Source organism: Ranitomeya imitator, chromosome 7 (genome assembly GCF_032444005.1).
Source record: "Ranitomeya imitator isolate aRanImi1 chromosome 7, aRanImi1.pri, whole genome shotgun sequence".
NCBI classification, from domain to species: domain Eukaryota; kingdom Metazoa; phylum Chordata; class Amphibia; order Anura; family Dendrobatidae; genus Ranitomeya; species Ranitomeya imitator.
This window is the reverse complement of record NC_091288.1, coordinates 34,649,037-34,674,752: the sequence shown is the minus strand read 5'-3', so window position 1 is coordinate 34,674,752 and position 25,716 is coordinate 34,649,037. Positions and strand designations below refer to the sequence as shown.

The 25,716-nt window shown below is 43.8% G+C and overlaps 1 protein-coding gene across 3 annotated transcripts in view; it reads left to right on the top strand.

Annotated features, from left to right (window-relative positions):
• Positions 1 to 25,716, top strand: part of KCNH7 (potassium voltage-gated channel subfamily H member 7) — a 406,313-nt gene that overhangs the window by 241,824 nt on the left and 138,773 nt on the right. For all 3 annotated transcript variants that reach the window (XM_069733056.1, XM_069733057.1, XM_069733055.1), the window contains exon 3: positions 22,147 to 22,302. In XM_069733056.1, the coding sequence (XP_069589157.1) occupies positions 22,147 to 22,302 (156 nt within the window). The remainder of the gene's footprint in view (positions 1 to 22,146; positions 22,303 to 25,716) is intronic.

The following is a 25,716-nucleotide window of genomic DNA, read 5'->3' as shown; positions in this document are numbered from 1 at the left end:
CAGTATTAGATTGGAAATCCATGTCTGTGTCCAGCTGGGGTTGTCAGAGGGTACATGGTGATGTCCCATTTCTGACTATTTCGTCATCCACCCCTTCTGAGGTTCCTGAGTTCTTGTCTGATTACCGGGATTTATTTGATGAGCCCAAGTCCGATACCCTACCTCCGCATAGGGATTGTGATTGTGCTATCGATTTGATTCCTGGTAGTAAATTCCCAAAAGGTCGACTGTTTAATTTATCTGTGCCTGAGCACGCCGCTATGCGGAGTTATGTGAAGGAGTCTTTGGAGAAGGGGCATATTCGCCCGTCATCGTCGCCATTAGGAGCAGGGTTCTTTTTTGTAGCCAAGAAGGATGGTTCACTGAGACCTTGTATAGATTACCGCCTTCTAAATAAGATCACGGTTAAATTTCAGTACCCCTTGCCATTGTTATCTGATTTGTTTGCTCGGATTAAGGGGGCTAGTTGGTTCACCAAGATAGATCTTCGTGGTGCGTATAATCTTGTGCGTATTAAGCGAGGCGATGAGTGGAAAACTGCATTTAATACGCCCGAGAGCTATTTTGAGTATCTTGTAATGCCGTTCGGACTTGCCAATGCTCCATCAGTGTTTCAGTCCTTTATGCATGACATCTTCCGAGAGTACCTGGATAAATTCCTGATTGTGTACTTAGATGACATTTTGATCTTCTCGGATGATTGGGAGTCTCATGTGAAGCAGGTCAGAACGGTGTTTCAGGTCCTGCGTGCTAATTCTTTGTTTGTGAAGGGATCAAAGTGTCTCTTTGGTGTTCAGAAGGTTTCATTTTTGGGGTTCATCTTTTCCCCTTCTACTATCGAGATGGACCCTGTTAAGGTCCAAGCCATCCATAATTGGACTCAGCCGACATCTCTGAAAAGTCTGCAAAAGTTCCTGGGCTTTGCTAATTTTTATCGTCGCTTCATCTGCAATTTTTCTAGTATTGCTAAACCATTGACCGATTTGACCAAGAAAGGTGCTGATGTGGTCAATTGGTCTTCTGCTGCGGTGGAAGCTTTTCAAGAGTTGAAGCGTCGTTTTTCTTCTGCCCCTGTGTTGTGTCAACCAGATGTTTCGCTTCCGTTCCAGGTCGAGGTTGATGCTTCTGAGATTGGAGCAGGGGCTGTTTTGTCGCAGAGAAGTTCTGATTGCTCGGTGATGAAACCATGCGCCTTCTTTTCCAGGAAGTTTTCGCCTGCTGAGCGAAATTATGATGTGGGTAATCGAGAGTTGCTGGCCATGAAGTGGGCATTCGAGGAGTGGCGTCATTGGCTTGAAGGAGCTAAGCATCGCGTGGTGGTCTTGACTGATCATAAGAACTTGACTTATCTCGAGTCCGCCAAGCGGTTGAATCCTAGACAAGCTCATTGGTCGTTGTTTTTTGCCCGTTTTGACTTTGTGATTTCATACCTTCCGGGCTCTAAAAATGTGAAGGCGGATGCTCTGTCTAGGAGTTTTGTGCCCGACTCTCCGGGTGTATCTGAGCCGGCGGGTATCCTCAAAGAGGGAGTAATTGTGTCTGCCATCTCCCCTGATTTGTGGCGGGTGCTGCAAAAATTTCAGGCTAATAAACCTGATCGTTGCCCAGCGGAGAAACTGTTTGTCCCTGATAGGTGGACGAATAAAGTTATCTCTGAGGTTCATTGTTCGGTGTTGGCTGGTCATCCTGGAATCTTTGGTACCAGAGAGTTAGTGGCTAGATCCTTTTGGTGGCCATCTCTGTCGCGGGATGTGCGTACTTTTGTGCAGTCCTGTGGGATTTGTGCTCGGGCTAAGCCCTGCTGTTCTCGTGCCAGTGGGTTGCTTTTGCCCTTGCCAGTCCCGAAGAGGCCTTGGACACATATCTCTATGGATTTTATTTCAGATCTTCCCGTCTCTCAAAAGATGTCAGTCATTTGGGTGGTCTCTGATCGCTTCTCTAAGATGGTCCATTTGGTACCCTTGTCTAAATTGCCTTCCTCCTCTGATTTGGTGCCATTGTTTTTCCAGCATGTGGTTCATTTACATGGCATTCCAGAGAATATCGTTTCTGACAGAGGTTCCCAGTTTGTTTCGAGGTTTTGGCGAGCCTTTTGTGGTAGGATGGGAATTGACTTGTCTTTTTCCTCGGCTTTCCATCCTCAGACTAATGGCCAGACCGAACGATCCAATCAGACCTTGGAAACATATCTGAGATGCTTTGTTTCTGCTGATCAGGATGACTGGGTGTCCTTTTTGCCTTTGGCTGAGTTCGCCCTTAATAATCGGGCCAGCTCGGCTACCTTGGTTTCACCGTTTTTCTGCAACTCTGGGTTCCATCCTCGTTTCTCTTCAGGGCAGGTTGAGTCTTCGGACTGTCCTGGTGTAGATACTGTGGTGGACAGGTTGCAGCAGATTTGGACTCATGTAGTGGACAATTTGACTTTGTCCCAGGAGAAGGCTCAACATTTCGCTAATCGCAGACGCTGTGTGGGTCCCCGACTTCGGGTTGGGGACTTGGTTTGGTTATCTTCTCGTCATATTCCTATGAAGGTTTCCTCTCCTAAGTTTAAACCTCGTTTTATTGGTCCGTATAGGATTTCTAAGGTTCTTAATCCTGTGTCTTTTCGTCTGACCCTTCCAGATTCTTTTTCCATACATAACGTATTCCATAGGTCATTGTTGCGGAGATACGTGGCACCTATGGTTCCATCTGTTGATCCTCCTGCCCCGGTTTTGGTGGAGGGGGAGTTGGAGTATATTGTGGAGAAGATTTTGGATTCTCGTGTTTCAAGGCGGAAACTCCAGTATCTGGTTAAGTGGAAGGGTTATGCTCAGGAAGATAATTCCTGGGTCTTTGCCTCTGATGTCCATGCTCCCGATCTTGTTCGTGCCTTTCATATGGCTCATCCTGGTCGTCCTGGGAGCTCTGGTGAGGGTTCGGTGACCCCTCCTCAAGGGGGGGGTACTGTTGTGAATTCTGTGGCAGAGCTCCCTCCTGTGGTCACAAGTGGTACTTCGGCTGGTTCTCTCTGTGAGCTTCCGTTGGTGGAGGAAAGTGGTACTGCGGCTTCTGAGTTTCCTTCCTCAGGTGATGTGGTGAAGCCGTTAGGTGCTGCTCTATTTAACTCCACCTAGTGCTTTGATCCTGGCCTCCAGTCATTGTTCTAGTATTGGACCTGTTTCCTCCTGGATCGTTCCTGTGGCCTGCTGTTCTGCATAGCTAAGTTACTCTTTGCTATTTGTTTGCTGTTTTTTTTCTGTCCAGCTTGTCAATTTGTTTTTCACTGCTTGCTGGAAGCTCTGGGACGCAGAGGGTGTACCTCCGTGCCGTTAGTTCGGTACGGAGGGTCTTTTTGCCCCCTTTGCGTGGTTTTTGTAGGGTTTTGTGTTGACCGCAAAGTTACCTTTCCTATCCTCGCTCTGTTCAGAAAGTTGGGCCTCACTTTGCTAAATCTATTTCATCTCTACGTTTGTCTTTTCATCTTAACTCACAGTCATTATATGTGGGGGCTGCCTTTTCCTTTGGGGTATTTCTCTGAGGCAAGGTAGGCTTTTTTTCTTTCTTCACGCTGGCTAGTTTCTCAGGCCGTGCCGAGTTGCATAGGGAGCGTTAGGCGCAATCCACGGCTGCCTTTAGTGTGGTTCGAGAGGATTAGGGATTGCGGTCAACAGAGCTCCCACGTCTCAGAGCTCGTTCTTGTTTTTTGGGTTATTGCCAGTTCACGGTATGTGCGCTGACCTCTATGTCCATTGTGGTACTGAATTACCTTTCATAACAGTACTGGAGGCCAAAAGTACTAATGATTCTCAATAGAGGGAAAAAAGAAGTTCTGAGACCATTTTTTTTTCTTTGCACTGTGTTTTGCCTTTTTTTTCCCCTAGACATTTGGGTGGTTCAGGACACAGGTGTAGCAATGGACATTAAAGGTCTGTCTTCATGTGTGGATCAGCTCACGGCAAGAGTACAAAGTATTCAAGACTTTGTGGTTCCGAATTCTATGTTAGAACCGAGAATTCCTATTCCCGATTTGTTTTTTGGAGATAGAACTAAATTTCTGAGTTTCAAAAATAATTGTAAACTATTTCTGGCTTTGAAACCTCGCTCCTCTGGTGACCCAGTTCAACAAGTTAGGATCGTTATTTCTTTTTTGCGTGGCGACCCTCAGGACTGGGCATTTTCTCTTGCGTCAGGAGATCCTGCATTAAGTAATATCGATGCATTTTTCCTGGCGCTCGGATTGCTGTACGATGAGCCTAATTCTGTGGATCAGGCAGAGAAGAATTTGCTGGCTCTGTGTCAGGGTCAGGATGAAATAGAGGTATATTGTCAGAAATTTAGAAAGTGGTCCGTACTCACTCAGTGGAATGAAGGTGCGCTCGCAGCTATTTTCAGAAAAGGTCTCTCTGAAGCCCTTAAGGATGTCATGGTGGGATTTCCTATGCCTGCTGGTCTGAATGAGTCTATGTCTTTGGCCATTCAGATCGGTCGACGCTTGCGCGAGCGTAAATCTGTGCACCATTTGGCGGTATTACCTGAGCTTAAACCTGAGCCTATGCAGTGCGATAGGACTTTGACCAGAGTTGAACAGCAAGAACACAGACGTCTGAATGGGCTGTGTTTCTACTGTGGTGATTCCACTCATGCTATCTCTGATTGTCCTAAGCGCACTAAGCGGTTCGCTAGGTCTGCCACCATTGGTACGGTACAGTCAAAATTTCTTCTGTCTGTTACCTTGATCTGCTCTTTGTCATCATATTCTGTCATGGCATTTGTGGACTCAGGCGCTGCTCTGAATTTGATGGACTTGGAGTATGCTAGGCGTTGTGGGTTTTTCTTGGAGCCCTTGCAGTGTCCTATTCCATTGAGAGGAATTGATGCTACGCCTTTGGCCAAGAATAAGCCTCAGTACTGGACCCAGCTGACCATGTGCATGGCTCCTGCACATCAGGAGGTTATTCGCTTTCTGGTGTTGCATAATCTGCATGATGTGGTCGTGTTGGGGTTGCCATGGCTACAAGTCCATAATCCAGTATTAGATTGGAAATCCATGTCTGTGTCCAGCTGGGGTTGTCAGAGGGTACATGGTGATGTCCCATTTCTGACTATTTCGTCATCCACCCCTTCTGAGGTTCCTGAGTTCTTGTCTGATTACCGGGATTTATTTGATGAGCCCAAGTCCGATACCCTACCTCCGCATAGGGATTGTGATTGTGCTATCGATTTGATTCCTGGTAGTAAATTCCCAAAAGGTCGACTGTTTAATTTATCTGTGCCTGAGCACGCCGCTATGCGGAGTTATGTGAAGGAGTCTTTGGAGAAGGGGCATATTCGCCCGTCATCGTCGCCATTAGGAGCAGGGTTCTTTTTTGTAGCCAAGAAGGATGGTTCACTGAGACCTTGTATAGATTACCGCCTTCTAAATAAGATCACGGTTAAATTTCAGTACCCCTTGCCATTGTTATCTGATTTGTTTGCTCGGATTAAGGGGGCTAGTTGGTTCACCAAGATAGATCTTCGTGGTGCGTATAATCTTGTGCGTATTAAGCGAGGCGATGAGTGGAAAACTGCATTTAATACGCCCGAGAGCTATTTTGAGTATCTTGTAATGCCGTTCGGACTTGCCAATGCTCCATCAGTGTTTCAGTCCTTTATGCATGACATCTTCCGAGAGTACCTGGATAAATTCCTGATTGTGTACTTAGATGACATTTTGATCTTCTCGGATGATTGGGAGTCTCATGTGAAGCAGGTCAGAACGGTGTTTCAGGTCCTGCGTGCTAATTCTTTGTTTGTGAAGGGATCAAAGTGTCTCTTTGGTGTTCAGAAGGTTTCATTTTTGGGGTTCATCTTTTCCCCTTCTACTATCGAGATGGACCCTGTTAAGGTCCAAGCCATCCATAATTGGACTCAGCCGACATCTCTGAAAAGTCTGCAAAAGTTCCTGGGCTTTGCTAATTTTTATCGTCGCTTCATCTGCAATTTTTCTAGTATTGCTAAACCATTGACCGATTTGACCAAGAAAGGTGCTGATGTGGTCAATTGGTCTTCTGCTGCGGTGGAAGCTTTTCAAGAGTTGAAGCGTCGTTTTTCTTCTGCCCCTGTGTTGTGTCAACCAGATGTTTCGCTTCCGTTCCAGGTCGAGGTTGATGCTTCTGAGATTGGAGCAGGGGCTGTTTTGTCGCAGAGAAGTTCTGATTGCTCGGTGATGAAACCATGCGCCTTCTTTTCCAGGAAGTTTTCGCCTGCTGAGCGAAATTATGATGTGGGTAATCGAGAGTTGCTGGCCATGAAGTGGGCATTCGAGGAGTGGCGTCATTGGCTTGAAGGAGCTAAGCATCGCGTGGTGGTCTTGACTGATCATAAGAACTTGACTTATCTCGAGTCCGCCAAGCGGTTGAATCCTAGACAAGCTCATTGGTCGTTGTTTTTTGCCCGTTTTGACTTTGTGATTTCATACCTTCCGGGCTCTAAAAATGTGAAGGCGGATGCTCTGTCTAGGAGTTTTGTGCCCGACTCTCCGGGTGTATCTGAGCCGGCGGGTATCCTCAAAGAGGGAGTAATTGTGTCTGCCATCTCCCCTGATTTGTGGCGGGTGCTGCAAAAATTTCAGGCTAATAAACCTGATCGTTGCCCAGCGGAGAAACTGTCCCTGATAGGTGGACGAATAAAGTTATCTCTGAGGTTCATTGTTCGGTGTTGGCTGGTCATCCTGGAATCTTTGGTACCAGAGAGTTAGTGGCTAGATCCTTTTGGTGGCCATCTCTGTCGCGGGATGTGCGTACTTTTGTGCAGTCCTGTGGGATTTGTGCTCGGGCTAAGCCCTGCTGTTCTCGTGCCAGTGGGTTGCTTTTGCCCTTGCCGGTCCCGAAGAGGCCTTGGACACATATCTCTATGGATTTTATTTCAGATCTTCCCGTCTCTCAAAAGATGTCAGTCATTTGGGTGGTCTCTGATCGCTTCTCTAAGATGGTCCATTTGGTACCCTTGTCTAAATTGCCTTCCTCCTCTGATTTGGTGCCATTGTTTTTCCAGCATGTGGTTCATTTACATGGCATTCCAGAGAATATCGTTTCTGACAGAGGTTCCCAGTTTGTTTTGAGGTTTTGGCGAGCCTTTTGTGGTAGGATGGGAATTGACTTGTCTTTTTCCTCGGCTTTCCATCCTCAGACTAATGGCCAGACCGAACGATCCAATCAGACCTTGGAAACATATCTGAGATGCTTTGTTTCTGCTGATCAGGATGACTGGGTGTCCTTTTTGCCTTTGGCTGAGTTCGCCCTTAATAATCGGGCCAGCTCGGCTACCTTGGTTTCACCGTTTTTCTGCAACTCTGGGTTCCATCCTCGTTTCTCTTCAGGGCAGGTTGAGTCTTCGGACTGTCCTGGTGTAGATACTGTGGTGGACAGGTTGCAGCAGATTTGGACTCATGTAGTGGACAATTTGACTTTGTCCCAGGAGAAGGCTCAACATTTCGCTAATCGCAGACGCTGTGTGGGTCCCCGACTTCGGGTTGGGGACTTGGTTTGGTTATCTTCTCGTCATATTCCTATGAAGGTTTCCTCTCCTAAGTTTAAACCTCGTTTTATTGGTCCGTATAGGATTTCTAAGGTTCTTAATCCTGTGTCTTTTCGTCTGACCCTTCCAGATTCTTTTTCCATACATAACGTATTCCATAGGTCATTGTTGCGGAGATACGTGGCACCTATGGTTCCATCTGTTGATCCTCCTGCCCCGGTTTTGGTGGAGGGGGAGTTGGAGTATATTGTGGAGAAGATTTTGGATTCTCGTGTTTCAAGGCGGAAACTCCAGTATCTGGTTAAGTGGAAGGGTTATGCTCAGGAAGATAATTCCTGGGTCTTTGCCTCTGATGTCCATGCTCCCGATCTTGTTCGTGCCTTTCATATGGCTCATCCTGGTCGTCCTGGGAGCTCTGGTGAGGGTTCAGTGACCCCTCCTCAAGGGGGGGGTACTGTTGTGAATTCTGTGGCAGAGCTCCCTCCTGTGGTCACAAGTGGTACTTCGGCTGGTTCTCTCTGTGAGCTTCCGTTGGTGGAGGAAAGTGGTACTGCGGCTTCTGAGTTTCCTTCCTCAGGTGATGTGGTGAAGCCGTTAGGTGCTGCTCTATTTAACTCCACCTAGTGCTTTGATCCTGGCCTCCAGTCAATGTTCTAGTATTGGACCTGTTTCCTCCTGGATCGTTCCTGTGGCCTGCTGTTCTGCATAGCTAAGTTACTCTTTGCTATTTGTTTGCTGTTTTTTTTCTGTCCAGCTTGTCAATTTGTTTTTCACTGCTTGCTGGAAGCTCTGGGACGCAGAGGGTGTACCTCCGTGCCGTTAGTTCGGTACGGAGGGTCTTTTTGCCCCCTTTGCGTGGTTTTTGTAGGGTTTTGTGTTGACCGCAAAGTTACCTTTCCTATCCTCGCTCTGTTCAGAAAGTTGGGCCTCACTTTGCTAAATCTATTTCATCTCTACGTTTGTCTTTTCATCTTAACTCACAGTCATTATATGTGGGGGCTGCCTTTTCCTTTGGGGTATTTCTCTGAGGCAAGGTAGGCTTTTTTTCTTTCTTCAGGCTAGCTAGTTTCTCAGGCCGTGCCGAGTTGCATAGGGAGCGTTAGGCGCAATGCACGGCTGCCTTTAGTGTGGTTGGAGAGGATTAGGGATTGCGGTCAACAGAGTTCCCACGTCTCAGAGCTCGTTCTTGTTTTTTGGGTTATTGCCAGTTCACTGTATGTGCGCTGACCTCTATGTCCATTGTGGTACTGAATTACCTTTTATAACAGGGCTCATTCTTGTTTTCATGTGCTTGTTCCATCCATGTTTTTCACGGGCAGAGAGAGAGGAAGAGGACTTGAACTCTAGTGCCTCCTATTGCAAATTGCAATCATAACAGTCACTTTCAACCCTTTAACGAGCCTCGCCACATGACTTGAAGTAAAAGCCAGAATATCAATGTGCAGACACGTGTTTCGGACTATTGCAAATCAAGAGATCTCCATTTACTGTATTAGAGGCTTCTGGGTTCTAAGGGGTGACGGCTCTATTGTGCAGAGGGACATGCCAGGGTAAAGAGACTTATAGGCCATACAATGCTCTTCTGGGAAATTAAACAGGCAAATAGTCTCTTCAGAGAGGAAGAGGACTTAAACTCTAGTGACCCTATTGGAAGTAGCTATCCTAAAAGTTAATATAGATCTTTTAACGAGCCTTGCCACATGATTTAGGATAAATATATTTCACGGGCAGAACATGTACTCATTACGGTCTGTGTCATTCCGACACTAGTATCGTACAGACTTCTTTTCCTTGTTTAGGAAAAAAAAAAGCCGAAAAACTATTCAGATGAAGTAAAACTTCTGATGTGAGACCGAAAGTCTAGGCTTAATAAACTGAAGCGCACACCTCGCAGCCTCACTTATACAGCGAACAGAACAACCTGTCCTCAATTGTATTTTAATGAACAGATGCTTTCCATAGTCGGCTGTGGCGCGTATGAAACTTGGATAAGGGAGCACAATAATGAAGACAGTGGGGTTTCCCGATTTTGGCTTGATTTTTCGCATATCAGGTTGAGAAGGTCATGCACACGCCGACTGGAACTGTAGGACATAAGAGATTTTGACAGTAAATCATGAAACTGAGCCAGGCAGCTATAAACAGATGGCACCAAAGTGCTGACAATACAAAGAAATTGAATATTTAGAAAAACGAGAAGTCAGACGGCAGCAGAGGCGAAGCGCAATTCCTGAAAAGGTAACGCTATGTAAGTGTGGAAATTTCTAAAGTGGTAAATGCTGTTGGGTTTCGGTTATTAACTTTAGGTCTGTCTTCGTATATATGCTCTGTGAACACGTTTTCAATGGGATTTAAAGATTTGTTATGACTTTGTTCATCGTGAGATATTTGCCCAAACTGTAAAATCACTATCCACTTGAATGGGCTTGTAAGCCAGGTTTAGGAGAAAGCACTATGAATCCTTAAAAAGATGCCGTTCTAAAGCACTACAGAAAACGCAAATTGTCTTTTCAGGGAGGAAAAGGGTTTGCCACCTATTGGGGTAGTAATCCTAAAAGTTAGTATCGACACTTTGACGTGACTTAGAATAAAAAGCCAGAAACTCCATTCGCAGACACATGTTCTGGGGTGTTTACCCCTCATCAGTGCAAAACAAGTCTGATTTGGCTGGATGAGAAGCCTCCGACAGGAGTCTAAGGGATAAAGTATTTTCTTGTGGTGAGGGACAATCCAGTGTAAGGTCACATACTCCATGTAATACTTACCTCAGAAATTAAATATGCAAATTGTCCATTCAGACAGCAAGAGGATCTGAACTCTAACGAAACCAATTGGGGGTAGCAATCTTAAAAGTCAATATCGACCCTTAACTGAGACTTGCCACAGAATAAAATCCAAACCAGACACTTCATTTTTGTAAAAATGTGTTTTGTGGTGTTTGCCCCTCATTAGTGCAAAACAAGAAGTATAATTTATCTGCATGAGAGGCCTCTTAAGGGGGCTCTAAGTGGTAACGTCTCTCCTTGTGGAGACTTGTAGGTGACTTACAAGCCATGCAGTGCTTCTCTAGGAAATTAAATATGCAAACTGTTTCTTCAGAGAGAGGACTTGAAATCCAGTGTCACCTGTTAGAAGTGGCAATTCTAAAAGCACTACAGAGTATAGTGCAGCACTATAGGGGCATGTAATATCCATGGAAATGGTGCTGATAGGTTATCATTCCTATATTGTAGCATATAACTAGGATGGCATAACATCATTATCGCCAGCTTTTAGTGCTGGTTTTCTAAGAGGTTCATGTGTAGACCACTAAGTGAGCCACAGAAACATTTAGCAAGTATCCATGTCCACTGTTCTTATGTCCGTTCTACGCCCTGATTTCATCCACTCATGTTCGATTGGACACCAGGACTCTATCATATGTAGGTGTCTTTCAACATCAACTTCTAGAAGAACTGGTTCCTGGGAGGTTGCAGTGCCTCCTAGGAGATTTGTCAACTTTTTTGGGGGAGTCTCGAAGGCCTCTTTTCAAAGGAGCTCTCCTGGACATGCCAAGAGACTTGGTTAGAATTCATAATATTTTGATTTGTGTGGGGGGGGTCAATGATTAGAACCTCCATAATCTCATATAACTACTAAGCCAGTGTTTTGTACATAGCTGTGCTTATGGCCACCATCTTTATAGTTCCTTGCAGTCAGTCACCTCACCAGCAACACCACTAAGTATGGAAAATCACTGATTGAGTCTCGGAGTTTAACTATAGGTGCAGTACAGCTTAGATAACCTTCAGCCAAATGTTCTTCTCGTTAAGGGATTTCTCATCTGACTTCCCCTTATACAGGAACACACAGCTTGGGGAGAACAGAGTACTTTTTAACATCTGCTCTATAGACATCACTTAATGGGGAGAGCAGTATGATCTACTGCCTGACACCTCTGTATAGAGAAGGTTCAATCTGGAGAGCAGAGTAATCTACTGCCCAACACCTCTGTATAGAGAAGGCTCAATCTGGAGACCAGAGTAATCTACTGCCCAACACCTCTGTATAGAGAATGCTTAATAGAGAGCGGAGAAACCTACTGCCCAACACCTCTGTATAGAGAATGCTCAATGGGGAGAGTAGAGAAATCTTTTGCCTGACACCTCTGTATATAGAAAGCTCAATGGAGGGAGGAGAGAAAACTACTGCACAACACCTCTGTATAGAGAATGCTCAATAGAGAGAGGAGAGAAACTACTGCACAACACCTCTGTATAGAAAATGCTCAATAGAAAGTGCTCAATAGGGAGAGCAGAGTAATCAACTTCCCTACAACTCTGTATAGAGATTGCTCAATGGAGAGAGCAGAGTAAACTACTGCCTGACACCTCTGTATAAAGAACACTCAATAGCGAGAGCAGAGTAAATTACTAACACCTCTACATAGAACGCTCAATGGAGAAAGCACAGTAAACTACTGCCTGACACCTCTGTATAAAGAACACTCAATGGGCAAGAGCAGAGTAAATTACTAACATCTCTGTATAGAGAACGCTCAATGGAGAGAGAAGAATAAATTAGTGCCCAAAACCTTTGTATAGCGAACAAAGGGATTGGGCGATTAAATTCAGTGTGCTGATTTCATATCTTTCCCAATATCAATTGTCAGGAAATAGTCGGGATGCACCCATACACATTAGATGGTTGGCCAGTCCCGGACCACTTTAATGCTTATGGAGAAATTAAGGCTCCAGCCCCTTCAGACTGTATGAGGTGTAGCAGTAAAACCTCAACCGGTTAGGAAGTGATGTCATCCTAGTTATAAGCTATTATTTTCCATGGGTGCAGATTTGGAAATAAGTTATTTTGGAAAAATGCGATGTCGTAATTATGGTCTAAATTTTCCATGTTAAATGACTAATCATATATATTCTGATCTTGGGGATCCTAGTTAATGATAAACTTACCTGGAGCAGCCAGTGCCAGGCAGCAGCTGCCAAGGCAAACAGGATCATGGGGTGCATTAAAAGAGGTCTGGATACACATGATGAGAGCATTATACTGCCTCTGTACAAATCCCTAGTTAGACCGCACATGGAGTACTGTGTCCAGTTTTGGGCACCGGTGCTCAGGAAGGATATAATGGAACTAGAGAGAGTACAAAGGAGGGCAACAAAATTAATAAAGGGGATGGGAGAACTACAATACCCAGATAGATTAGCGAAATTAGGATTATTTAGTCTAGAAAAAAGACGACTGAGGGGCGATCTAATAACCATGTATAAGTATATAAGGGGACAATACAAATATCTCGCTGAGGATCTGTTTATACCAAGGAAGGTGACGGGCACAAGGGGGCATTCTTTGCGTCTGGAGGAGAGAAGGTTTTTCCACCAACATAGAAGAGGATTCTTTACTGTTAGGGCAGTGAGAATCTGGAATTGCTTGCCTGAGGAGGTGGTGATGGCGAACTCAGTCGAGGGGTTCAAGAGAGGCCTGGATGTCTTCCTGGAGCAGAACAATATTGTATCATACAATTATTAGGTTCTGTAGAAGGACGTAGATCTGGGTATTTATTATGATGGAATATAGGCTGAACTGGATGGACAAATGTCTTTTTTCGGCCTTACTAACTATGTTACTATGTTACTATGTTAGTCCTAATGATGGCACTGTCCTGGCAGGAGAGACGTTAAATGTCAACATTTAGGTGTTTTTTTTTAGAGCCTTAGGTGCCCTTTAAACAGACTGGTAAGCAATAATTGTTCCTGCATTTCTGTTTCCATTAAAAGCCAAGACGGTGGCTGAAGGTGAATGTTGTCTGGTACCATTTGAGAAGGCCGTTGAATTATTAACCATAAGACAATCAAATAAAACACAAGCTCCTCCGGCTCGACCACTGAGGCACGTCCCAGATAGCTCCAACGTGTTAACCCAATCCTCTGACTTATATTTTTTTAATGGTTTTGCAAAGTTCATTTGTGTAAAAGGTCAACACAGAACAGCTTCTCCTGGGGTTGTTGACCATTTGCATAAGTTGGTGGAAGATAAGATGTGTTGGCTGTTTTGCATGGCTTCCGTTACCGCTCCTGACAGATGCTAATCATGCCGGCACAGAAGGTTTCTATTGCTGTGCTCTGCTACGTCTGCACAGTGATGTCAGCGGGAATGTCATGGCTTATCTCACGTATCTAGTGTCGCGAGCAGGGAGACTGTGCTTACCGTTACTGTGAGCGAATGATCACTATATGGGCTCGTGCACACCGACCGATTTTTTTCGGGCCGAGTGATATCCATGGTTTTCATGGATCGCACCCGAACCCATGATATTCTGTGGAGCTGTGCACATGTCCGATTCTTTCTCCTGAACAAGTGGTCCCCAAAAAAATCAGAGACATATCTGATTTTGATCCAATCAAAATCGGCAATGCCAGTCTATGGGATCCGAGAAAAAAATTGGACCGCACTTGAATGACATCCGAGTGCTCCTCGATTTTCATGGCCTGACAGAATGGAGAAGTTGGAGAAGATTTTGTTTTCTCTCCACATCTGAGAAAAATTGATATCTGATCAAAGATCAATTTCTTGGACGTGGAGAAAACTGTTGTGTGGCACAGCAGTGTGTCTGCCCTATGGTTTGGGTGATTAGTATGTGGTTTGGGGGATTTATGGTCTTTACCGAGAGAAATTTGCACCCAAATTTCTGGATCTGTATGGCAGATTTAAAAATGAAAAAAATACTCGGGGGCAGCAGGAATAAAATAAGAGAAGAAAACTGGCAACATTTGACCTGGTGACAGGTCTTGCTTAGGGCAGTCTCACACGTCCAGATAATTCCGGTACCAGAAAAAATCAGTACTGGAATTATCCGTGTCCGTGTGCCCCTACATTTCTGTGGCACATCAGTGTGGCACACGAGCGGCACACGTGTGCCGCCCGTGTGCCCACTGGGTACCACACGCACCGTGCCGGGTACCACATGTACCAGCATCTGGTGCTGAAGCCCCATTCATATCTTCCCTGCAGCAGCGTTTGCTGTAGAGAAGATATGAATAATTGTGTTTGAAATAAAGATCTATGTGCCCCTCCCCCTCCCCCCCCGCTGTTCTGAAAATACTCACCCAGCTCCCTCGCCGGCGCTGCTTCCTGTTCTGGCCGCATCTTCTCCTGTATGCGGTCACGTGGGGCCGCTCATTTACAGTAATGAATATGCGGCTCCACCCCTATGGGAGGTGGAGCCGCATATTCATGACTGTAATCGGCGGCACCACGTGACCGCTGATACAGTAGAAGATGCGGCTAGAACAGGAAGCAGCGCCAGCGAGGGAGCCGGGTGAGTATAGATCTTTATTTTAAACACAATTATTCATATCTTCTCTACAGCAAACGCTGCTGCAGGGAAGATATGAATGGCGGCTTCAGCACCAGTGGGGGGGACAGCGCTTAATGTAGCGCTGTCTCCTACACGGCACACAGACTGCACACGGACAACGTCCGTGTGCGGTACGTGTTTTACACGGACCCATTGACTTTAATGGGTCCATGTAATCCGTGCGCTCCCACGAACACTGACATGTCTCCGTGTTTGGCACACGGAGACACGGTCCGCAAAAAATCAATGACATCTGAACAGATGCATTGATTTGAATGTGTCTACGTGTGTCAGTGGCTCCGGTACGTGAGGAAACTGTCACCTCACGTACCGGAGCCACTGACGTGTGAAACCGGCCTTAAAGGGAGTCTGTCATCCAAAACCGACAGTAAAAAAAAAAGCGCATAGCCTTTTTGGAGGGATAAAGCGACTATAAAAATCACACCTTTAGTCTTTTAATTACAGAAAGCGAAGTCTAATTAAGTATGCTGATTACAGTGCACCCTTGGTGTGGCCGAGAGGCTCAGTGCCCTGTTCCGCCCAAAGAGTTTGCATGCCCCTCCTCCTTGATTGGTGATTGATAACGCTACCATTCACCAGTGACAAAGGAAGGAAATGTAAAACCAGTGAGTGAAAAAGTACACTGAGCCTGAGGTGCACTCAGCACACTAATGGGGATTGATTAAATGTCAGTTTCTGCAGAAAAGAGGCAGCGATTTGTAGACTAAGGCTCCTTTCACACATCAATTTTTTGCCATCAGTCGCAATGCGTCAAAAAAAAGGATCCATTTTTCTCATAGACTTGCATTAGCAACGGATTGCGACGGATGACATCACGATTCATCGGTCGTTCACCAGATCCGTCAAAAATTGTTGGTCCAGCGGCCAGAGACAACAGACATAGTAAAGTTTTTGGTGTCTGTCAAAAAAACGGACAGCGACGGATCTGTCGCCATCCGTCATTTGCTAGAATGGAATCCTATGGCGCCGGATCCGTCAAATGACGGAATTCGGCCACGGATTCTGTTTTTTTCAACTGATCATGCTCGATTTTTTTTTTTAGGATCCAGTTAGCCAGATCAGCTAGTCGGCCAAAAAATGGATCCGTCCCATCAGTTTTTCACAATCTGCGACGGATCCGTTTTTTTCAAAATTCGACGGATTGTGACTGATAGCTTAATACTGATGTGTGAAAGGGACCAAAAACTGTGCGTTTTATAGGAGCTATATGCCCTTCAAGACTGTGTTCTTAGTTTACACTATCAGTTTGGGCTGGCAGACTCCCTTGAAAAGCAATCTGACATGTTTGTATTTTGAGCAGCACGGTGGCTCAGTGGTTAGCATTGCAGCGCCGGAGTCCTGGGTTCTAATTCCACCTTGGACAACATCTGCAAGGAGTTTGTATGTTCTCCCGTGTTTACGTGGGTTTTCTCCGGGTACTCTGGTTTCCTCCCACAATCCAAAATCATACTGATAGGAAATGTAGATTGTTAGCCCCATCGGGGACAGCGATGATAATGTGTGCAAAACTGTAAAGCGCTGCGGAATATGTTAGCGCTATATAAAAATAAAAATAAGGATTATTATCTGATATATAATACAAATTATGAATATTATTGTGTTTAATATTTTTTCATATATATACTATATATATATATTTTACCTCTTCCCTTTTAAATGAGTACATATATAGATGGCATAGTCCCTTCGCGATGTGCACAATGACAGCTCACTCTCTGTTGCTGGCGCAGATCAGCAGTAAGAGCCAGCAACAAAGTGGTATTAGAATACCTGGAGTGCAGAGACTAGCGCCGCCCTCGCAGGAGATGTCACTGGTCTCTGCACGCCTGGTATTGCATCACCGCTCTGTTGCCGGCTTGTTACTGCTGATCTGAACCAGCAACAGAGCGCGTGCTGTCATTGTGCACATCTCACAGCTCGCTGGGGCTAGACCAGCCCCTGAAACAAGCCTTACTGATGATGCTTCATTTCAGGGAGGGGAGGCAAGGGCTTTGGCAGTGACCAAAGCCTGTGCCTAATGATGACACGTCACTGGGATTCTCAAGCGAAGCATCATCAGAAAGGAGGTAGGGAAAAAATAGAAAAACAGTTAAAGTAGATAGAGAGCGATAAGGAATTTTTAATGCAAGTACCGGTATATTAGAAAATAGTTTAGATTATGGCGCTAAATAGATATAGATTGAGAATTAAATTTACTTTTAATTGGGAACACCCCTTTAAACAACAGAGATTATCGATCTGGGGAGAAGGACCTGGTCAGCGGAGTGTGGCAGTACGCACTACTCACATGATCACAGAACTTCAGGTCCTTAGAATCTTGGACAGGTGACAGTTGTCTTATGGTGGAATACCCCTTTTTAGAATAAAAAAATAAACATTCTGATTGGCTGCTCTGGACAAAAATGGCCATTTTCCTGAAGACTATTTTGCTACATGAGACGAAACGAGTTTGATCTTTCGCAGTTCCGTGCTTTCTTGATAAATCTCCATTATTATTTTTTTTTAGGTCAAGAATGTAAACAAACAATAAAAAAGCCATTTAGAAATGCTGACGCCAGCACAAAAGGGAAAATATCACGGCTGTGTATTCGGATAAAAAATCCCCTCTCTGCTAAGACAGCTATATGGAACATTATTCATTAGCCTAAAGACTGCTATTCTCCGATGGTGAAAGCTATAGCATTTATTTAATAAGCCGGCGCAGGCCGAGATGACGATCCCGCTGCACGGCTATTTATAGCGTTTGTGGAACAATCCAAAATTGCTTATTTTCTGTTTACTAAAGTCATTTTGTTTGTTTCCATGGGAACTGAAGCGAGCGTCATGGTGTAACTGTTTCAGGAGACGGTTTAAAGACACAATGGATAGAACGTGAACAGCGTGATCATAACAAATAGATGAGCCATAATGAAGGAGAGGGAGACACGGGCTGACAATGGGTGTAGACACTGGGGAGAGCACATTTTCTTTTTAATATGTTTTAACGAACCTCTTTGCAACAATAATACAGAGAGAAAAAATAGGGACAGACAAGTGCGTTTGGTGCAGATGGACAATAAGGAGACTATACAGGACAATATATGGGCCCTTGTCAACTCCATAGCTCATCATAATGAACAATATCACCTGCTTTGGTTGTAAAAATGGGCCCCGTTACCTCTTGGGGCACCAGTGCTTCTGTACAGGTCGCACCAATGATATGTTCACCCCTGATGTAGGGTGCAGTGGCATCCATAAAAGAGAGGGGATGCCCACTTTTTTTGCTGGGCTTTGTCGACCGGGACATAAGGGCATTCTGTTTTCCTTCTTTGTTATTTTTGTGATGCCTCCACGTTGGTGGCTACTGGACCAGTACATTGCGCACATTCTCGGCGGGCACGCACATGTTGGCTTCCTGATTTCCAGGAATATTGAGGTGAAATTTGGACTCTTGGACAGTATGCATGTTTATGGTAGTTGTCTAGTTTCCACCAGTCTCTGTATAGTTGTGGCCGACATGACACCAATTTTAGTATTCACAAAGTGATGGCGCAATTTTGCTGAAAGCTAGGTGTACAGTCATGGCCAAATATTTTGAGACTGATGCAAATTTTGTTTTTTTTGGTTTTCACAAAGTTTGCTGCTTCTGCGTTTTTAGGTCCTTTAGTCAGATTTATCTATGGTTACTAAAGTACAATTATCAGCATTTCAAAAGTTTTCACAATTGTCTTGACAAATACATCAAGTTTATGCCAAGACTCAATATTTACAGTATTGACCCTTATTTTTCAAGACTTTTTCAATTTGTCTTGGCTGCTGAATATCAACTTCTGGGCCAAATCCTGACTGATAACTGCCCATTGTTGTCTCGTCATCAGTGTTTGGAGTTTATCAGAATTTTTGCTTGTCCACCTGCTTTTGAAGGATTGACTACCAGTTCTCAATAGGATTGAAATCTATGGAGTTTCCAGGCCATGGACCCAAAATGTCAGTGTTTTGTTCACCGAGCCTCTTAGTTATCACTTTTGCCTTGTGACATGGTCTCCATCATGCTGGAAATAGCATTCTTCACCATGGACTAGCTTCTGGATTGTTGGGAGAAGTTGCTCTTGGAGGCGGTTTAGACCCCATTCTTTATTCATGGCAGTGCTCTTAGGCTAAATTGTGAGTGAGCCCCCTTCATAAATGAAGGGTGTCAGGATGTTTTACGGTTGACATAACGCAAGACTCGTGGTAGCACTCACTTTTTCTTCTCTGGAAAATCATTCTTCCCAATGTCTCAAACAGTCTGAATGGTCTTCATCAGAGAAAATAAGTTTGCATGAAGGATGGATTGAACTGCAGAGAACTGAGGCAAATTTATTTTCTCTGTTGAAGTCCCCTTCAGACTGTTTGCCATCAGGAAGAATGATTTTCTGGAGAAAAAAAAAGGGAGCGCTACCAAGAATGGGATTACTTTTTATCCAAGGGAGTGGGCTGAAATCTGTCAGTGTAAGGTGCTCACAGTATCATTGGTGCAACCTGTGCGGCCTCACAAGGGCCAAAGAAGTAAGGGGGTCCACTTCCACCTCCAAACTGGTGGAATTGTGCATTGTGATGGACTATTGGTCTACAAAGGACCCATTTACTGTTCTTGCACAGGGACACTTTTCTGTGCATGTCCACCAGTCCCCGGTATTGTTGGTGCGAATTGCGGATCTTGTGACCGAATATATTCGACTTGAACACTTGCGGTCACATGCCAACTAAACGTGCCCAGCTTCTCTCAATTTTTTTCTATTGAGAGAAGGCAGATGAGACTAGAGAGCAAGTGACCGCATGTGTGCAAGTCGCTGCAAATCACACACATGCACTCACGTGACCGTCCAGTCGCATCGGCAATACCGGAGAATCCTGACAGTGAGGGCACCGCACTCTGTCACGTTTTAGCATAAAGTGACTACAGACTATTGTCCCAGCCCCCTGAAGAAGTGTGGACGAAACGCGCGTCGGGGTAGAGGGACTGGACACTCTTCCATACACAAAGCAGTGAGTATAATGGTTTATTTACCGCTGCCTGGCAACATCATTATATATAGCTCTCCAAATGGGGAGGACAACATGAAAGCATTTTGAGTTTAATGTTGCAGCAGCGGCGACTTTATATTTAGCAGACGAGGGCGGGTAATACCCCATTAAAATGTAGATTGATTGTGGCTCATACCAGAGATACTAAAGAGGGTGATTTATATCCCGGAGTCCAGCTGAAGATATTTGAGCAAATTGTTGGATAATATATGCCGTGTGTCTTATGAGTTTAGTAGTTTATCGGTCCCTCACATTTGAGATACTTGGTTTATTGATTACTTTAATGGTGTATGTTTTTTAATTATTTAATAAAAACTATTTTAATTGGGTTAAAAAAAGATGGTTGTGCTTTTCTGTGTCACTACTGGCTACATTGATATGTGATATGGACGGAATTGATAGACTATTGTCCCAAGCCTGGACAAGACCTATAAGAAGTCATGGGGGACAAAGTAGAACTTAAAAAGAACCTGTCATTAGACTCATGCTGTCCGAATCAGGGGCAGCATGAATTAGACACTGTCCTTTATGGATACCGTAATTATGTAAAGTCCTCTCACTTTGCTAGGTGTCTAATTAAATGATGTTTACTCCATAAGTGTCTTTATTACACCTTTTTTTTCCTTTAGATATGCAGGAATTAAATCGGAGTCAGCAAAAAAAAAAGTCTTACCTCTCTAAAGAAGTTTTATAAATTACTACTAAACTAGGACATCTGCGCCGTCCATTAATGCACTCGTCAATGTGAGCAGATTAACCGATACACATTAAAGATAAAGCTAAAAGTTAGAACTGCAGAACTTTTAATTAAGCATTACAGTAATTATATTTTTAACTTTCTATTAAACAGCGTATGTAAATTAGGATCTGACGGCTTGTCGCACAGCGGTAGGGAAATTAAATATAGAAATTACTCAGATTTCTTCTGTTCTCGCTTAAAATTTCATGCCAGTTTAAGATGAATACGTTGATTGGTTTTTCTATTGTGGTAATTGTATTATTATTATTAATAATATGAAGCTCTTAGGCACCAAGGCAAAATTTGTAACAGGTCCCACACCGAACACTGGTGATTTTTTATATTGTAATGGTGTGTCCCCTTAGGAACCTAGGGACGGGTGCCATTGCTGCTTTTCTCATAGTTACACCCCTGAAATATGGCCGGATGTTTCTCTCTTTGCAGTAGAACAGTCTTCTAGGTAATTGCAACAGTTTATCAAATGTCAAAGGGTCATAAGATAATGACTTATTGTTCAACTTCTTCCTGCAGGACACGTGGACATTAGCAGTAATAGACTGATTATAAACCCTGCTGAATCATAGGGAAGGATTTAATGAGCATGCCCTGATCAGGGCAAAGGTCATTGTACAGGAGGAGGAGGAAGTGAGCTGTGACATCATCTATTGTGAATGGTGGATCCTGTGTTATCTACTGTATATAGAGGAGTTATCAGTCATTGTACAGGAGGAGGAGGTGAGCTGTGACATCACCTATTGTAAATGGTGGATCCGGTGTTATCTACTGTATATAGAGGGGTTATCAGTCATTGTACAGGAGGAGGAGGTGAGCTGTGACATCACCTATTGTGAATGGTGGATCCTGTGCTATCTACTACATATAGAGGTGTTATCAGTCATTGTACAGGAGGAGGAGGTGAGCTGTGACATCTATTGTGAATGGTGGATCCTGTGCTTACTACATATACAGGAGTTATCAGTCATTGTACAGGAGGAGGAGGTGTGCTGTGATATCTCCTATTGTCAATGGTGGATCCTGCGTTATCTACTGTACATAGGTGTTATCTGTCAAGTTAATGTATAGCAGGGGAAGTGAGCTGTGATATTACCTGTTGTGAAGATTGAATTTTGTGTTATCTATTGGATATATATATATATATATATATATATATATATATATATATATATACACACACACACATGTACAGTGCGGAAATAAGTATTTGATACTCTGCTGATTTTGCAAGTTTTCCCACCTACAAAGAATGGAGAGGTCTGTAATTGTTATCGTAGGTACACTTCACCTGTGAGAGACAGTCTAAAAATAAAAAAACAGAAAATCATATTGTATGATTTTTACATAATTAAATTGCATTTTATTGCGTGAAATAAGTATTTGATCACCGACCAAACAGCTGTTTTACGATTGAAAATTGAGAGTTAATATGATTAGATTACTATATTTCACAAATTGCATTTTTTTTCTTTAGGATCCACGTTCATCTGCAGTACACATGTCATACCAGTGAAGAACCAGGAAGGTGTAGCAATGATGTTCATCATTAATTTTGAGCACGTGACGAAAGTTGAAAGCCCAGGTTCCCCTGATAAAATAAGCCAAATCCTTCCAATCAAGGCAGAAAACCGTAAGTAACTTATGGAACTTTAGTAATGTTCTCTCTAGTTTGCTCAAGACATTCCTGCATGCTTTGGACCTGATGTTTGATATTTTTGATGTTTTCGTTTTAGGAAATCTGTCACTAGGCTTACCAATCTAAAGGCAGCATAAAATGGGGACAGAGACCCCGATCTCAACGCTTTGTCAGTCACTGGGCTTCTTGCTATAATTTTAATAAAAGCAATGTGCTGCAGCTCTGCTAGTCCTCTCAATATTGAACTCTGGAAACCTCTCCCTACTGTTGATTGACAGTTTCTGCTTTCACTGCATAGACAGAAAGCTACGAGTCAGTGTTGCGATTGCAAGGATAGACAAAGTTTATGAATATGGAGGTCTACAAAGCAGGAGCTCCTCATTGAGAGGAGGATCAGAGCTGCAGCAGATAGCATTTTATCATTTTATCAAAAATACAGCAAGAAGCCCAGTAAGTGACCCAGCTTTAGAAACAGAGTTTCTGTCCCCACTTTTGTGCTGTTCTCAGACAAGAAAGCAAAATCCTGCTGACAGCTAATTTTTCCTTCCTTGGTCTACAATACACGGTGGGCCCCAAAGACCATGGCAGACTCATGTCTTATGTATCATTCCTTTAACATAAATGTAAAGGGACTTGGGAGACTGATGTGGGTAAAGTAACACTTTGAGAAAAGCTGAAATTAAACTTCTTCCAAAAGTTTGACTTTAAAGAGCCCTGGTCATCAAGTCAAAAGTGGCAACTTTATGTCCGCTGCTATCCTGAGTGTTCAGTTTTTTGTTTGTTTTCTTAAATCCGCAATACGGTTGCAGAGCTTTGGGCCTTTTTACGTAGTGCTGACTTTTATGGTCCTTACCGAGGGGGCATGGCTCACAAAGCAATTATGGAAAGCAGCCTAAAGAAACACCCCCGAGGAATCCTAACAGCCACACCCCATTGGTAGAGACCATAAAAAATAGCACTAAATAAACAGGCCCATATTTCTGGAACCAGATGGCGATTTAAAAAATTGTCAAAAAATTAAATACTCAGGAAAACAGCAGGAATATAATAAGAAAGAAATGGCTATTTTTGACCTGATGACAGGTTTTCTTTAAAGGGTTGGTATCGGAAATATATGTCAGTATGTATCCATAGTAAAGGTGATAAATTGCTTATCATTGGGGGTCCCATATCTGCAGAATCCCATTAATTTCCTATCTCTGGAGTGCACCATTTGAGTAGAACGATGGTGCGCACATGTGTACCATCCCCTCTCCATTCATTGGAGTCTATGCTTTAGTCTGACCATCCTCTGGTTTAAGTTAGGAAGGTATTGCTTTATTTCTCCTACAGTGGTGCTGCAAATAAATTGACCAGTTGCCTTTAGAAGAGCCTTTTTGAGAAAAAAATAATGTTGAAAATATTCGAGTTTTCCGAGCATGCTTGGGTGGTCTCCAAGTATTTTTGGCGTGTTCGTTAGTTTGTATCCCTGCAGCTGCATGATTTGTGGCTGTTAGACAACCTGATCACATGCAAGGATTGCCTTTTTGTATTCAGGCTGTCTGGCAGCCACAAATCATGCAGCTACGGGGACACAAACATAATCTACGAGCACGCCTAAAATACTCAGAGAACACCCAAGCATGCTCGGAAAACTCGAGTAACGAGTATACTCGCTCATCACTACTCTCTTCCACTCCGGTCACCTATTGAAAAAAATTATTGGAAAATCCGAAAGGCAAAAGATTTGCATGTCTGCACTTCTCCATTATTCTGCTCTTCTTCGGTTTATTAATGAAGACCTTGTTTGCATTTCCACTTCGCTCGTGTTTTACGGTGCTGCATTTAGGGCGATATCCTCTTTCTGCTCGGTATGAGCCCAGCCATTGTTAGACGTGCGAGTTCTTTGTTCTTCATGATTCCAATTCTCATTTTTACTGTCAGGTCAGCTTACATTTTACATTTTGCATTCCGCTATTTCATTGTGAATGTGAATTGCTGAGCTGGTACTTTTTTATGTTATCACACGCGTCTACGCGTCCTGCAGTTGACATTTTGTTTCTGTAAGTATGGAGGGGAGAAAACATCGGCATCTCAGTAGTGGTTACGACTAGTGATGAGCGAGTATACTCGTTCTTCGGGTTTTCCAGAGCACGCTCGGGTGATCTACAAGTATTTGTTAGTGTTCGGAGATTTAGTTTTTGCCTAAGCAGCTGCATGATTTACGGCTGCTAGCCAGCCTGAGTACATGTGGGGGTTGCCTGGTTGCTAGGGAATCCCCACATATATTCAAGCTGTCTAGCAGCTGTAAATCATGCAGCTGGGGCAATGAAAACTAAATCTCCGAACACTCACAAATACTCGGAGACCACCTGTACGTGCTCTGGAAAATCCGAGCAATGAGTACACTCGTTCATCACTAGTTACGACCCATTTTAGGAGACTGGGTACCAAAAAAAAGTAAAATATTAAAAGATGTGAAATATGATGTGTAAGTGCCATATTATGTTGCCGGTAACATGCTGTCTGAATGGAAGCTCCAAGTAGCTGAATAGTCACCGATATGACGATGTAAATATTTCAGGTAGAAGTAGTTAAACATTGCTGCGGATGGGACGCCGCTGATTGTCTATGTGCTGGCAGCATTATAAACCTCAGGCTACAGCACAAGGATGGCAGCTTTGTGACCTTGCGTAGGAGGGTGATTACATTGTTCTATTGTGTCTGTAGATTCCATGCTGACACATGAAGAGAGAATTTACGCAAACAGTACGAGGACCTGCGACCTCCAGGAATGTAACACTGGTTTACAAAACATGCTAACGAATGGCCGCTATCCTGTTACCAATGTATATACCTCGGCTATTGTGCGAGACTGAAGTCGGCCATACACTATAGGCCATTTCCAGTTATTTCCGGCAGCCCCATAGAGAATGAAAGGAGCGGCGGTCTGGTGTCCAACCTATTGTGTCATTTTGTAACAGTTCCCCATCGATAATAAAAAATGTCCCAATCTGTTCATCACTCCCAGTGAAGGGACATCCACCGATTAGCAAGTTATCACCTGCCCACAGGATATGTGATATCTTGTTTTAATCAGACAATCCTTTTAATGTATATCTATATAAGAGCTTGTGCAGATAATCATATTTTCGGTCCCGACTCCGAGTACTATCTGACAAAACATCAGATCGATCTCGGACTATTCTTATTCTATGGGGTCGTACACATGTCTGATTTTTTTTTTCTCTTGGACAGATCCAGTTTAGGATAAAAAAAATCACAGCACACCCAAGCTTGAGCTGATATTCAGGTCGCGCTCGACCATGCAAGTCAATAAGTCTGTGGAAACCATCAGACTGCACTCGAACGACGTTTGAGTGCGCATGATTTTCGCGCACTGACACAATGTAGAAGATGGAGAAATAT